General features: G+C 25.6%; 1 protein-coding gene across 2 annotated transcripts in view; it reads right to left on the bottom strand.

The window, feature by feature from the left end:
• Positions 1 to 4,775: 4,775 nt before the first annotated feature.
• Positions 4,776 to 16,267, bottom strand: part of LOC101241717 (uncharacterized) — a 60,677-nt gene continuing 49,185 nt past the window's right edge. For both annotated transcript variants that reach the window (XM_065795255.1, XM_065795254.1), the window contains exons 5-7: positions 15,715 to 15,819; positions 15,426 to 15,630; positions 4,776 to 5,447 (exon numbers count right to left, since the gene is read on the bottom strand). In XM_065795255.1, coding sequence (XP_065651327.1) covers positions 4,874 to 5,447; positions 15,426 to 15,630; positions 15,715 to 15,819 — 884 coding nt within the window. In that variant the 3' untranslated portion in view covers positions 4,776 to 4,873. The remainder of the gene's footprint in view (positions 5,448 to 15,425; positions 15,631 to 15,714; positions 15,820 to 16,267) is intronic.

The following is a 16,267-nucleotide window of genomic DNA, read 5'->3' on the forward strand; positions in this document are numbered from 1 at the left end:
GTTCTACAAAATAGAGTATTCTTAAAAGAACAGAACAACTAAATAAATATTAATTAAATTCTTTTTTTTTTAGCTTTACATGATTTATACTAAATGTAGGCTATAAAGTTGATAAAAAGAAATAAACTGACATGCCTTGTTTTGCCTATAGATGCAATATATCATGTTGATGGTATTACTTTTCTTAGGTATATTAAGCTACATTAGGCATTTCGATCAACATTTCAAACAGAGTTTTATGTTAAAAAAATTACCAAGATAAATATTATCTTTTTAAAGATGATTTTATTATGATTATATCATGAAAAGAAAAAAAGTTATTTAGTTTTGAAGAACCAAAACAAAAAACTCTTACCACACCCCTTCACCCCCATATTTAACTTTTTTAAAGCATGTCAAAATTTTGACAATAATTAACAGAAATTTAAATCAATTAGTTAAAGAAAAAAACTTTATTTATCAATATTATTTAATATTAATTATTCACCTCCCCAAGGCCGAGAAGGCAACTACAGTAGAGGAGGCAATTTTTGTGGTTACAACCGTCTATCAACTCTAAAACTCCTAAAAACAAACCTCGACAAACAAGGCCGGTGCGCGGAGAAACAAGTTAAGAAACTCGGAGCTTCTCGCTTATGAGGCGAGCGCTCTACCACTACACCACTACTGCACCACTACCGCATAAATATAGCTGGAAAACTTATAAACCCAAGAGCAATCTGTTCTCTGAATAATAAGTTTGTTATATCACTATCATCAATTTACAAAAAATTTACAAAATCTAATTTATACTGTCGGTATAGAAAAGTCTCGAAATATCAGATTCACTTCGACCGCAGAAATTCCAATAAATTCCGTTTCATTTTTTGCACTTAAAGGGTCAATGTTTTCATTATCGTTATTGCCATTGTTTTGTGTTTTTGAAGAAATTGTAAACCCCAAATTTTCTAGAATTTTCTTCATCTCTTTTCGTTTATAGTATCCAGATTTATGGCGAGAACTCATATTCCGTATTAAATAAATTAAAACGTAGTTCTTTTATTATTTATTTATACAGAAATTTATTTATACAGAATTAATAAGTAATACAAATTAAAGTTTACGAATAATAACATTCGTGGAATTCGTTTTTGCCAGCCGTTATTAATCGTTCATTTATATAAATCATTACCAGTTCCTAAGCTTACATATGGACTTGAGCTATGCAAATTTAGTACCAGTTCTCTTAGCAACCTAGATGTTGTTGGAAGAGCAGTTTTAAAACATTTTTTTTGTATCTCTAAATATAATAAAGACGACTTGCATTTGTTTATTAAATAGAGGATATTTTAACTATGCTCTAGAGGATAATTCAACCATTCTCCTTCGAAACAAAGTAAATCTATTTATCTGGCTGTTAAAAACCAAACTTGCTAATCACTGATATTGAAGCAATTACTGGCAACACAAATAAACTTTTACAAATAAAGTGATTACAACATGTACTACTCTCAGTCTAAACTTCTTTCATAATGAAAGGGAAAAAAATTTAATTTACGCAACCTAAGGAAGAGTATAAAAACAGTTACTGGAAACCTAATAAATATATTATAAATCTTCTACAATGACGAAGGCTTGCAGAGTTAAACAAAGAACTAAAAATAATAAAAGGAAAAAAAATTTCAATGTAAAAAAAAAGTTAGTTGTAAATAATGTTGATATGGATGTAAATATGGAATCAAATATTGTAGATATGAACATAAATGTTACTACAAGTGTTGCAGATGTAAATATAAATATGGAGAAACTAGTTGGTTTTAACTTTATGAATTCTAATGAAGTATGTGCTTCTGCTAGAAAAATAAAACTTCGTCATCAAGACCAAAGTTATCTAGTAATATAGTTACTGGATACCTTTTTATAGATTTAGAAATACTAAATTCTGTAATTTCTACCCTTATATGTCCAGTATGTATGTCATCTAAGTTGTTTCTCTCTGAAAATGAAAACAAGAGACAAGGTCTAGCGTCTTGTCTTTATGTTAACTGCTGTGTATGTGATTATTCAAGAGAATTTTACACCTCAACATTGAATATACAAAAAAGTTTTGATATTAATACCAGGGCTGTATATGCTATGAGATCATGTGGTCAAGGCTATTCTGGATTCTCAAGATTTAGGACATGCCTAAACCAATGACTGCTAATAATTATAATAAAATTGTTATAAAACTAACTAATGCAGTAAAATCTGTAGCTAAAGACACTATGATGGATGCTGCTTAAGAATTAAAAGACTTGAAGAGTAATCTTGTTTTAAATTCTATTCCCGACCATGTGCCCAATGTTGCAGTATTATGTGATGGCACTTGGCTGCGACAAGGCTATTCTTTAAACAATGGTGTTGTTTCTGTTATTTCGATGGAAACAGGCAAAGTAATAGATGTTGAAGCTATGAACAAGTTAAGTATACAATTTGTTTTTTTTTTAGGTCTGCATATATGCATATATATTATATGCTTATATGCATATATATGTTTGTCTGTGTGTATATAAACACCCACCTGATTTGATATATATGTATACACGATACATATATATATATATATATATATATATATATATATATATATATATATATATATATATATATATATATATATACATATATATATATATATATATATATATATATATACAAATATATATATATATATACATACATATATATATTACATACTATATTATATATATATTGCATATTATAAAAGATTGGTATTTTTTAAAATATTAAAATCTATTTGATCTTACATACTTCAGATTTTATATATTTTTCTCAAAATATAGGTATGTAAAGCATGTTTTCATAAAGAACATCTAAAGAAAGAAAACCCATTAGCCTATGAAAAATGGCATGATAAACATAAATGCGCCTTTAATTACCAAGGACTACCTGGTTGAATGGAGCCAGAGGGAGCCCGCAGAATATGGAGTAGATCTGTTAAAAAATATAATCTAAGATATACTGATTTCTATGGTGATGGAGATAGCAAAGGTTATGATGCTGTAAAAAATATTTATGAAGGTGTTCTTATAAATAAACTTGAATGTGTTGGCCATGTGCAAAAAAGAGTTGGAACACGTTTACGTAATTTAAAAAAAAAAGAAAAAGGTCTTGGTGGTCGTGGAAAACTGACCGATACAACTATCGATCGTCTCCAAAAATATTATGGCATTGCAATTCGCCAAAACAAAAATAATTTAAATGCTATGAAATCTGCTGTAAGAGCTACACTTTATCATGTTGCTTCATCAAAAAATGAAAATTTACATTTTCCTCACTGTCCAGAAGGTTCAGATAGTTGGTGTCGGTATAATCGTGACAAAGCAAACCATACCTCAACATATAGACCTGGTCCTGGCTTACCAATATCTATTGTTTGAAAACTTAAGCCAATTTATGATGAATTAAGTAGTGACATTCTTTTAAAAAAATGTCTGCATGGCCTTACCCAAAATAACAATGAGTCTTTTAATATGACAATATGGGAGCGTATACCAAATGGCCATTATATCTCACTTACACATCTTCAAGTTGGCACTTTTGATGCAGTTGCCCATTTTAACATTGGTAAACAAGCTAGTGTTTTAGTTTTAGAAAAAATGAATTTAAGACCTGGAATGTATTTGTTAGAAGGATGTAGGAAAATTAATCAAAAGCGATTATACTTAGCCATATATGTAAAACACAGAACGAGCAAAGAAACGCAGACAAGTAATTCGTAGTAAAAAGAAGAGTCGATATGACAAATTTATTGAAAGAGAGCAAAATCCATATCAAACTGGTGCATTTTAAGATTTAACTTTTTTTATTATATATAGATTTGCATATTCATTTACACTATTTTGAAATTTTTTATGTAAGCATTTTAAAAAAGCTGTTTTTCTCAAATGAAGAGTTTTTAAGACGCCGGCCAGCATATCTAAATAACTAAAAGTGGTGTTAAGCTAAAATTTTAAGTATGAATTTGTTTGATTGTCTTCTGTGATTTAAACGTGACAGATTTTTTTAAAAATTGAATCCAGTCTTTAAATAGGTCAACAAATTCATAAAATTTAGTCAAATTTCTTACATGTACTTCGGTTCAATATAAAAGCCTATTAAAAATTATTATGATAAATCTGTTTCGCTCATATCACAGAACTACCTTGTTAGAACAAGTATGCAAAAAAAGATTTTGTTAAAATTGTGTACATCTTTAGATACGTTGGCCGGGGTCTTTCAATATTTTGGTGCTACCATTTTACCCAAAAAAAATTTTTTTTGTTTTTTTCAGTTAATTTTGTTATTTACTTTATGTATATGAAGTTAAATTTATAAAATGTCGATATTTACTCAGGGGTTTTCTACCTTAAGGCTAACAACTTTGAAAGCCGCGTTGTTTTACTGATCGTAATTTTATTAAGTTACTTAATTTAGTTACTTAACTTTAGTCTTTACAACTATAAACGTTTTACAAAGAAAACTAACAAAAGAATAGCTAACGACGTTGATTGTAAAAATTTGAATTTTATAAAAGAAAAATAGAAAGAATAAAAAGAAGCGTATTATGTTAAAAACTCACATATTTTTTATCTTAAATTTTTTGAAGGCAATAAATAAGATTAATAAGTAATGAATAAATAAGACTTCGTGAAAAAAAAATTATTTGTCCACCCCCCCCCCCTTCTTGGCGCACATATCTGTGTGTATATATATTTGTTAAGTTATAAAAACAGACCAACCCATTAAAAAGATTTTAATTGAACTCGCCGAATTGTTTTCATAGTAAAAATATTTTTTATAGTAAAAAGATTGTTAAAATAACAACTTCGCAAAGAATTGTTAAAATACTTCAAGTTTTACAAGAATTATAGTTAAAAATGGCTTTTTTTAAGGCACCTCGACCAATTGAAAAATGTTTACCGTCAGTCAATTCACCTGGTTTTGTAACAGATTGCGTAACTTTAGAACTAGATTGCTCAAGGATTGTTGATTTTGGGTTTTTTAAATGTTTTGTAGTAGAAGAAAAAAAAGTTTCTTTAGTTTGAGCGGAACAATCTTCACTCTTTTTTCGACTATCTTGGTATGAATAAAAATTTTCCATTTTTAATTCAGAATCATGTTTTCTTGAACTGTCGATAGAAAAAGGTCTTTGATAAATATTATTTATTTCATCTCTTGTCATGTTTTCTATTGGTGAAGGTTTTTTATAATGAAAAAAATCATTGGTTTGCATTCCATTTGAATTGTTGATATCTGATGGTCTTTTATTTAAAATATCCTTTTCCTTATCTAAAGGACTCAGATCAATACTACTTTTTTCAACTGTTATTAAGTTGTCAATACTAGAATTTTTTTCATACAAATAACCATCGCTTTTTTCTTTAGTTTGCAAGTCATCCATTGTTGAACATTCTAGGGAATAGCTATAAGAGAAACAAGTGAACAGTAAGAGAAAGTATACACGTTTAAAACACATTTTATATGTATAAGCAAACTTAAATAAAAAATTTTATATGTATAAGCAAACTTAAATAAAAAATTTTATATGTATAAGCAAACTTAAATAAAAAATTTTATATGTATAAGCAAACTTAAATAAAAAATTTTATATGTATAAGCAAACTTAAATAAAAAATTTTATATGTATAAGCAAACTTAAATAAAAAATTTTATATGTATAAGCAAACTTAAATAAAAAATTTTATATGTATAAGCAAACTTAAATAAAAAATTTTATATGTATAAGCAAACTTAAATAAAAAATTTTATATGTATAAGCAAACTTAAATAAAAAATTTTATATGTATAAGCAAACTTAAATAAAAAATTTAAAAAACAATAAGCGGTTTATGTAACAATCAAGACTTCAATTTTTAACAAATAATGAAATAATTCATTTTGCCATGGTTTTTCTAAAAACTTTTTTTTATTTGAAATGTTTTTTGTCAAAAATAATTGATACTTTTATATAATTATACTTCTTTTGAGACCCAATTCCCTTTGGAAAAAACATTTTTTAGATATATAGGATTTGCTAATTAACGCAATCAACCCCTGAAATAATTTTTACTTATATAAATTTAAAAATAAGGAAAATATATTTAAATAATGTTCACAAAGGTTTTTAATAATAAATGTTTTAATAACTACCCTAACGAAAAAAAATAGCTAACAAAATACGATTAAGAGTAAAAATTTATTAATTCATAGAAAATACCATAAAATAATAAAAAAATCTACTTTTTAAATAAAAACAATAACGTAATAAGTAAATATACTATGAACATACTGTTAAATAATAAATGGACATAAATTAGCTTGCTACTCTGAACAAACTGTTAATTGATAAAAGGACATAAATTAGCTTTTATTCATGTATTTCATTCACATTTTATACTGCTAAATTTTAATTATTAAAGTAATTATACACATAAGATGTACTCGACGGGTCAGTTTGGGTCAGGGTTAGGGTTAAGTTAACAAAAAATATGTTTTAAGTATTTAAGATATAGTCTTATTATCGACATGTAAACGGTTAGCACGGTTTCTGATAACGCCAACCTAGCTGACTCAAGAACGCCAATCATGTAGGGTGATACGTTAAGGTACCTTGTGATACAAATTTTGTAAACTTTTAATTTTGTTAGAAAACAATTTTATTTGAATGTTCAAATAAAGTGAAATTTTAACTTTATAGTGTAACAATAAAAGCACCTGTGATATGAGAACCACAACATATAATTTGATAAAAACTCGTGCAAATGTAGCATATAGCCACACCAAACTCTGGATAAAATTTCAGTCGGACTAGTTTACTGGTTAAAGATTTATGGCAGTTTTAGTTTATATCTTTTCTGTTTTTTGTTTTTGCAATTACTGTGATATTATTTTGCGATTACTGTGACAAATAAAGGTTACAAGAGTGTTCTACTGTGTAATATCAACAATTTTTATTTTTACTGTTTTGCTACATGTACCATTTTTATTCTATAGACATATTGATTTGCTATTTGAATAGTGGTTTGAATTGGCTTATGCTTAGCGTAAATATCTCAACATTTCCTAAAGTATAAACTAAAAGCCAAAAAAAAGTATAAACTAATGCCAAAAAAAAGTATAAACTACTGCCAAAATGCAAATAAAAAGGGCTAAAAAAAGCACAAACCCTAGCAAAAAAACTATCAGTTGGTAAAACAAAAAAAACGTTTCTGTTAAAAGAATTTTTATTGGCCCTTGAAACCTTTTTAAATACATTGATTTTCAAAATGATATGGTCTTTAATTTTCTTCGCAAAAATTATGATTAAATAGCTTAATATACTCTATTAGAGAAATACTCTTCAATATTTTTACATGCAATATTAAAATTCATATTTGCTAACAGCCGTTAAGAATTAAAATCCTTAAAATGTTCACTATAAACCGTAAAGTATGATTTTCTGCTGCCTAACTAAATAAATCAAATTATGGTAGCAGTTCTTTGAAGATGCTTACTATTTGAATCAGTTATGCAACATAACAACAACAGCATCGCAACAATCTTTCTTTGTACTCTAGACGATTATTGTTTTGTTTATACCTGGACCAATGTTTATAAAAGTCTTGATGAGCAGTTTCGGCAGTTTGTTCACTATAGGGCCCAAGAGAGGATCCTTTGCGACTGATGAAATCTTTGATGTGGTAGAAGATGGTGTGAATTTTGGGTTTTACGCTTGCACAGTTATCATTTAGTAACACTTTTTGAAATTTTAATTATTTTACCAAAATCTCGCAGAAGGATAAAAGCAAGCTTTACAACCAAATTTAAAATTTTGAATGCTTCAATTTTGAATGCTGGGAACCAAATTTGTATTAGCAAGTTGCTGGAGCACATCCAGATTTTTAAGAAGCTTCCTGCATTAATTTCCCTCGAACTGGCCCCCATGATACAGGCTCAGAAAAATGTGGAGGGCAGCTGGCCACTTAAATAGCTTTTATCCAAGTAGTTTTAAGTATCTTGAAAAGCTGATTGACAACTTCTATAAAAAGATGCAATACCATCACTAGGATTATTTCCAAAATCAGAATATTGTCGGGCCCGCTGATAATTGGCTTTTGAATGAAACAACTTTGTACACGCAACAACCCTGCCAGATTGCTGAAAAGATTCAAGATTAGATTTAATTGAAACCAGTGTTGGCAAGTTTCCAGATTTGGATAGACACTTGGATTTGATGTCACCCCATATACAAGAGTGCATACTTGAATGGGTTTGAAGACCACAAATTATATAAAGTACAAAGTAGAGACTCTGCTAAAGCAACAAGAAAGCAACTTTTTAAGTATCGTTAGTGCAAACACCAAAATCTTGAACAAAAGATTAGACAAAGTAGAAAAATATTTTAGAGAACGCTAAAAAAAAATATCAACACTTGCAACAGAAGTTGCAAGATATTTACTTGCAACACTTCAAGATATTACTTGCAACACTTGCAACAGAAGTTAAAGAAATAAAAGTTAGTCTAAATTTTCATGAGAAACTTATTGAAAAAAAAATAAAAAATGCTAAATGTTAGATATTTTCTTAAAAAATAAATCTAACCATAATGAAATACAAAATAACAACACTGATCTCAAAATTAACAGTAAGCTAAGAGAAATTGAGGATAGAACAAGGAGGAACAATGTAAGAGTTGACGGAGTTAAATAAGATGATAGTGAAACCTGGCTGCAAAGCGAACAAAAAGTAAAAGATTGATTGTAGAAAATGTAAAAATTGAAAGAGCACATAGAGCTAGTAAAAAAGGCGTAAAAGAGAACAGTACAATTGCTCTGAAATTATTGGACTTTAAAGATAAGGAGGAAATTTTAAGAAATGCCTCAAAGTTAAAGGGAAAAAACATATTTATTAACGAAGATTACTGCATTGAAACGAATAAAATAAGAAGCGTGAAAAAATGAAAATTGAAAGAAAATCAGGAAAATTTGCTTACATATCATACGACAAGCTTATTGTATGCGAGTGGAAGTCAAATAAAAAGCAATTTTCTACTTATTTTATTTACCGTTTATTTAATTTTTATTTATATTTTGAATATTTTTATTGATAATATATCAATAACGAAACCCTTTAAAATGAATCCGAAAACATTTGAATATAAAGGTCTTTTTGAAAACATTTCAGATAAGGTTTTTAAAATAAATGATCAAAACACTTTTAATAAACATGACCTTGACAAAAACTTTATTGATAACTTTTCATTAATGAATATGGAAACACCTTACATGTTTCCAGATGAAATAAATAAATATTTAAAAGATGTTAAACCTTATGAAAGCCTTTCTCTTGTTTATCTTAATATTAGAAGTGCTAAAGCAAATTTTGAAAACTTTAAAATATTCTTAGAGGAAAGCAATTTTATTTTTAATATTATTTGTTTAAGCGAAACTTGGTTAACTGATGACAAATTTAACAAAAGCACGCTTTTTCAATTAAATAACTATAAAGGAGTGCATTTGCAAAGGAAATCAAAAAAAAGAGGCGGGGGTGTTGTAATTTACATCAAAAATAGTTTGCCATATAAACTACGAAACGACCTATGCATATCTGATTACGACAGGGAATTTGTTTCTATTGAAATCATTAACAATAACTCTAAAAATACCTTAATATCATGCTGTTATAAACCGCCACAAACATCAACAGAAATATTCTCAAATCATCTTCAAAATATTATTTTGAAAAGCTTCCAAGAAAAAAAAAGTTTATTTTTCCTAGGAGATTTTAATCTTAATGCTTTATGCTTTATTATGAAATTTTTAATCTTAATCTTAATGCTTTATTATGAAAATAATAAAGAATCTCCTTAAAGAAAGGAGAAACATCTATATTGGATCACTTTCCGATATTTATTTCAATAAATACCTCAAATAAAATTAAAATTAATAAAAAAAAAAAAAAAATTACAAGGCGCATTTTCCTTTGGATAGCCAGGTTAACTTTTAAAGTGAGTTAGCCAATATTGACTAGTCAGATTTAGAATCCTCAAATGATACCAATTTAATGTATAATATATTTATAGATATTTTTTTATTTCTTTATAATAAACACTTCCCCAAAGTAGTAAAAGCAATTAAATTTAAAGACATAAATTCACCTTGGTTGAGTAAAGGTCTTAAAAAATCATCTAAGCGGAAACAATGATTATATATAAATTACCTTAAAAAAAAGCGATAAAACAAAATTGGAATACAAGAATTATGCAAGTCTTTTTGAGAAAATTAAAAAAAGACCACATAATATTATTATCAAAGCTTAACATGTATGGCATAAGGGGTAGAACGAACAAATGGATAGAAAGCTACTCAAATAAACGTGTGCAATCTATATACTATGGAGATAATAATCTCTCTAATCCTTCTATATTAAAGTGTGGTGTTCCTCAGGGTTTAATACTTGGCCCTTTGCTTTTTATAATCTATGTTAACGATCTCTATCGGGCATCAAAAAGAATTTCAACTATAATGTTTGCTGATGATAGCAACTTATTTATCTCTGGAAAAATTATAAACGAACTGTGTGTAGAAATGAATCAAGAATTAGAAAAAATTTCTGGATGGTTTAGGGCAAACTTTCTATTAACTCAAGTAAAATGAAGTTTTTCATCCTTCTTATAAAAAAAAAGAAGAATCTTCTCTTCCAAAATTGTTTATTGGAAATAGAGAAATAAGTAGGGATAATGTTACTAAATTTTTAGGTGTTTTTATTGACGAAAATCTAAATTGGAATTAACATATCACCAATTTAGGTAGTAAAATATCTAAAAGTATCGGAGTAATATACCGATCACGCCATTTATTGAAAAAGCCGCTACTCAAACAAATTTACTTTAACTTTGTTCAAAGTTATTTAAATTATGGTAATACAGCATGGGGTAGGACCTATAAAAGCAAACTAGAACCTCTCTATCATAAACAGAAGCATGCTATACGAGTAATTAATTTTAAAAATAAAAAAGAACACACAAAGCCTCTTTTCAACAAATGTCTTTACTAACATTGTTTGAACTAAATATATATAATGTTCCAAGTCTTATGTATAATAGCAAAATGCAAAAAACTTCAATTTTCTATAGTCTTTATAAACAAAAGCCAGAGTATAAATACCTGTTGCGCACAAATAGTACACTTTTAGAGCCTTCATGCAAAACTAAGCTTGAGCAATTTAAAATTACTTAACGTGCACCTCATATCTGGAATAAGTTTTTATTACTTAAATATTATTGAAAACAAGAATGGCTTTAAAAAAACTATTAAAACTATTTAAAAGTATTTTAAAGTATAAAAATTTACTTACTGATTTTTTTTCAATTGTTCATTGCTAGCTTCTTATATAAACTCTTATTTCTTAATATACTTAAATATATTTTTCAAACATTGCATTAGCAATAAACGTGGTAATATTAAGAAAAAGTAACGATATATGTTTGTATAATGGTTATCTAACATTTTAATACAATTATAATGTAACAATTTAATGTAAAAATTTTGTAAATATTTTTATTTTTATATATGTATATATATATATATATATATATATATATATATATATATATATATGAGATTATAAAGTGGTTCTTGATGATAAGACCTTTTAGTCTTCTGCAAGTTTCCTGCGTTCTTCTAAGAGTTCGTATTACAGAAGTTTGTTTATTATTTGTTTGTGATTTTTTATATTTATATGTATATTCTATCTTAACGAATCTTTATTATGTAATCACGAAAATGTATACTATGGAACAAAAATAAATCAAAAAAAAAAAAAAGTTACAGTAAAAGAATGAAACTTAATTGAATGACAAGTAACAAGATAATGAATTTTAGAATGATATTATTCACTATAACAAACAAAAGGAAGAAAATTTTTAAAAAAGCTCAAAATTTTTTATAAAGTTCTTTTTTAAAAACATCAAAACACTGGAAGAAATTTGTTGAGCATATGTCATGATAGAGATACTTATGAAATTATGGTACTCAGGTAATTATGGTTTGAAACTTAATATAGATTAAATTTAAGAAGCCTATGCTGTTACTCCAGAAGGTGCTGCTGTGGAGAAAAAAAAAAGTTCCTCGTAACTAGCAAAAACTTTAAAATTTTATTTTAACAATTAAAAGTCTTTTTCATTGCCTTTGTTTTTTTGTTATAAATGTATAAGGCCAAATTTGAATTATTGCAAACAGCAACAGAGCATTAAACCATTGAGCTATAGAAGCTATGCTTTTAATAGAAAAACAAAACTATTTTATAAATCTCTTACACCAATTGCAATTAATCAACACTTTTTCAGAGGGTTCTCCAAATAAGCGCAGCTTTATTACATAGCAATAAATACAATATAAATATAAACAATATATATAGACAAAGATGCTATATGCAAATGTAAAAAATCCACTTGAATGTTGTTGTATATAACATTATATTTGTATAACCTTATAACATTATAACATTATATTTGTATAACAATGTTATATACACTTATAAGTGTAATATAAAAAAACCTTTTACTAATTACAAGTCTTTTTTGTTTATGTTTTGAATTTTTGTATTTATGTTATTGTATTTAAAAAAATTGAAAAGATTGAAAGAATACAAAATATCAAATTATATTTCGTACTCTTTCAATCTTGTCAATTTTTCAGCCTAGTAGAAAATTTGATACTTCGATTTTAGATTTACCTTGACTTTCTCCTCTCTTGACAATTTCTGTTTAAAATTTTATTTTAACAATAAGAATTTTTTTTTTGCTATATACAATATTGCTATATAAAAAACTAAAGCAACTTTTTGTATAATATCCTACTTTTCAAAATTTAAGTAATGGTTATTCAAAATATTTAAATGAAATTTATTTTCTTTGTTACCCCTACTTAATTTTATAAAGTTATTAAAAAATATTTTTATTTTTTCAAAATTTACTAATTAAAAAGTAATATGAAGCAAAAATGTTTCCTGTGGAAAAAACTAAACCAACTACAAAATGATGTTAGCTAAGTTTTAATATTTTTTTGATTTATTACCTAAAAATAAACATTGCAATAACAAACAAGTTTAAACAAGTTTCTTATGATATGGTTAAAACAAAATATTAAAAAAAAAATAATTCACAATCAATTTTGCAATCTGTGAAGATAGTTGTGTACTTTAGCCAATAGAAGTTATAAAAAAATTAATATGGCGAGAAATAAATACAATATCTTTACAAGAAATCGCATAGTTAGTGATTATAATAAAGGATTAACTCAAAAAAAAAATTAAGTGAAAAGTATAATATTAATAAATCTGTAATATCAAGATTAATAAAAAATTTTATTACAACTGGTAATGTAGAAGTAAATCATAAGGGAGGCATCCACGAAAAACAACAACCTGTGAAGGTAAATTAATTATTAGACAAATAAAAAAATATCCTGCAATTTCATCCACAGAAGGTTTTAAGGAACTTAGAGTTAAATATAACAGACAAAACTTTGAAAAATATAAAAATTTAATAATTATCAGATAACCTATGTTTTGTTATAATAAAAATTAAATTTATTTTCGATATTATAAAATAATGAGTTTCTTAATAAAAGTATGATTTAATAACCTGAGTTGCTTTAGTTTTTTCCAAAAAATATATATAATATATATATATATATATATATATATATATATATATATATATATATATATATATATATATATATATATATATATAGATAGATATATATATATATATATATATATATATAGATAGATATATATTGAAAAAATTTCAAAATTTATTATGCATAGGGGAAAAATTGAACCCCAAACGACATATGTGATGACAGTGCGCTGTCAAAATAAGTTATAAATTATTTTAATAAACAATAAGGAATAAGTAATTTTTTAGAATAAAGTAATTTTTTAGAATGAATTATTTTACTAAAAATAAGTTATAAATTATTTTAATAAACAATAAGGAATAAGTAATTTTTTAGAATAAAGTAATTTTTTAGAATGAATTATTTTACTAAAAATAAGTTATAAATTATTTTAATAAACAATAAGGAATAAGTAATTTTTTAGAATAAAGTAATTTTTTAGAATGAATTATTTTACTAAAAATAAGTTATAAATTATTTTAATAAACAATAAGGAATAAGTAATTTTTTAGAATAAAGTAATTTTTTAGAATGAATTATTTTACTAAAAATAAGTTATAAATTATTTTAATAAACAATAAGGAATAAGTAATTTTTTAGAATGAATTATTTTACTAAAAATAAGTTATAAATTATTTTAATAAACAATAAGGAATAAGTAATTTTTTAGAATAAAGTAATTTTTTAGAATGAATTATTTTACTAAAAATAAGTTATAAATTATTTTAATAAACAATAAGGAATAAGTATAGTAATAATCAATGTGAAATATGTATAAAAATCGTCGGTTTGGTAAAAACTTATTTTCAGGACCAGACAGCTAGGATATATATACAAGTTAACTCCAATCAATGTGCCACATATTAAAAACAACAATTTAAAATAAGATAATAAACAAAAACAAAAAAATCATACAAATTACATAACACTCTAAAAATATTCAAAAAATTATATTAGATGTAAAACATAAGCATATAAAGTATATTAGATGTAAAACAAGAGATTGATAGCCCAAGAATGCTTTTAAAAATCTATTTAAAAATAAATAAATACAAAAACAGAAAAAAATGATAAAAGCATTTAATTCTTATCAGGATTACAAGTTTACTAATCCTGGAAAAACAGACAACTCTTATTTTAAACTTTTTCAATATCTTTTTTTCATTTTTACTTTTTCTTTCCTTTACATATTTAAATTTTTACTTTTTTTTATTTTTTTGTTGACAAAAAGCCAATCAAACTCAAAACAAAAAGACCATCATTATCAAAAAGTATTATAATCAAAATACCAAAATTACCATTACAATCAAAAAGTGATACCAAGCTAAGGACATAATAATAAAAATAAAAATAATAACAAAAGTTTTATACTGTTTTTTGTGTAACTATGAAATTACATCATACTGATATCCCAACAGTCGTATTGTTTTTTGCACTACACAAGTTTATTAAAATTTCTTATCACTTTTAAACAGCCTCCCTAATTTACTTCCATTTTCAAACAACATGTTTTGTTAAATACATAAATTTACAAAAAAAAAAATTATTTCAAAAACATCTAAAGAGGAGGAGGGGGGGGGGGTCGTAATGGATCTGCTTTTGGTTACTACTTTTGCATTTTATTAATTTTTTTCAGATGCATGAGGATTTTATCAAATTAAAATTCTCATGCATGCTTTATTTTTATGAGAAATAATTAGAAAAAGTAAATTTTAAGTAAACTTCATTTTTTTTTACCTTAGCTGAGAGTTGAGTAGAGTCACCTCAAGATCTGTGACTAACTGGTGCGACATGACATCTTTGTTTAACTGTGACTCAGATTGTGTTTGTGTCCAATTAGGTTGAGTTTGTGACGAATCTAGCCAATTTTGTGTTAAATGTTCTTGTGTTGAATTTTTATTCAAAGTCTGTAAACTATAACAAGTATTTGTTGATTCAATTTCTAAAAAAAAAAAAAATTAAAGAATAAAATATTTTAAATATTTCAAAAAAACTAAAAGGCTCTGCAATTATCTTTTAAATTTACCTTCATCCCAGTCCTCCTCTCCTTCACATTTTACAACTTGCTTTGACTTAGGCATACTAAGATTTCCACAAAAAGATTCTAACTTTTGAGAGTTGGGAATAGCAACTAAAAAAGATTGTAACATTTGAGAGTTAGGAGCTAATTTGAGAGTTAGTAACTAAAAAAATATAAACAACATGTAGTATTTTTATCAATTAAAAGTTACATGTAGTAATTACATGTAAATTATATGTTATAAATTACATGCAGTTCATGTGTTTTTATATTTTAACACCAGTAAAAAGCAACAACAACAACAATAAAGCACTAACGACAACAACTATAATGAATGAAAATATAAAAAATAATTATAATAAGAAATTAATCAAATATCTTAACTAAACTTATAACAGTTTTGAACTTAATAAATTATTTAAAACTATTTGATATTAGTATTTTTAATTTTCATTTTTAGATTTAAAAACTATTTTTGGTCTGTAATGTTACTATAAACTCATAAAAAACCATTTAAACTAAATATTAAAAAATTGACCATTGTTAGCTTTTTGTTTTA

The sequence above is a fragment of the Hydra vulgaris genome, chromosome 04 (genome assembly GCF_038396675.1).
Source record: "Hydra vulgaris chromosome 04, alternate assembly HydraT2T_AEP".
NCBI lineage: Eukaryota > Metazoa > Cnidaria > Hydrozoa > Anthoathecata > Hydridae > Hydra > Hydra vulgaris.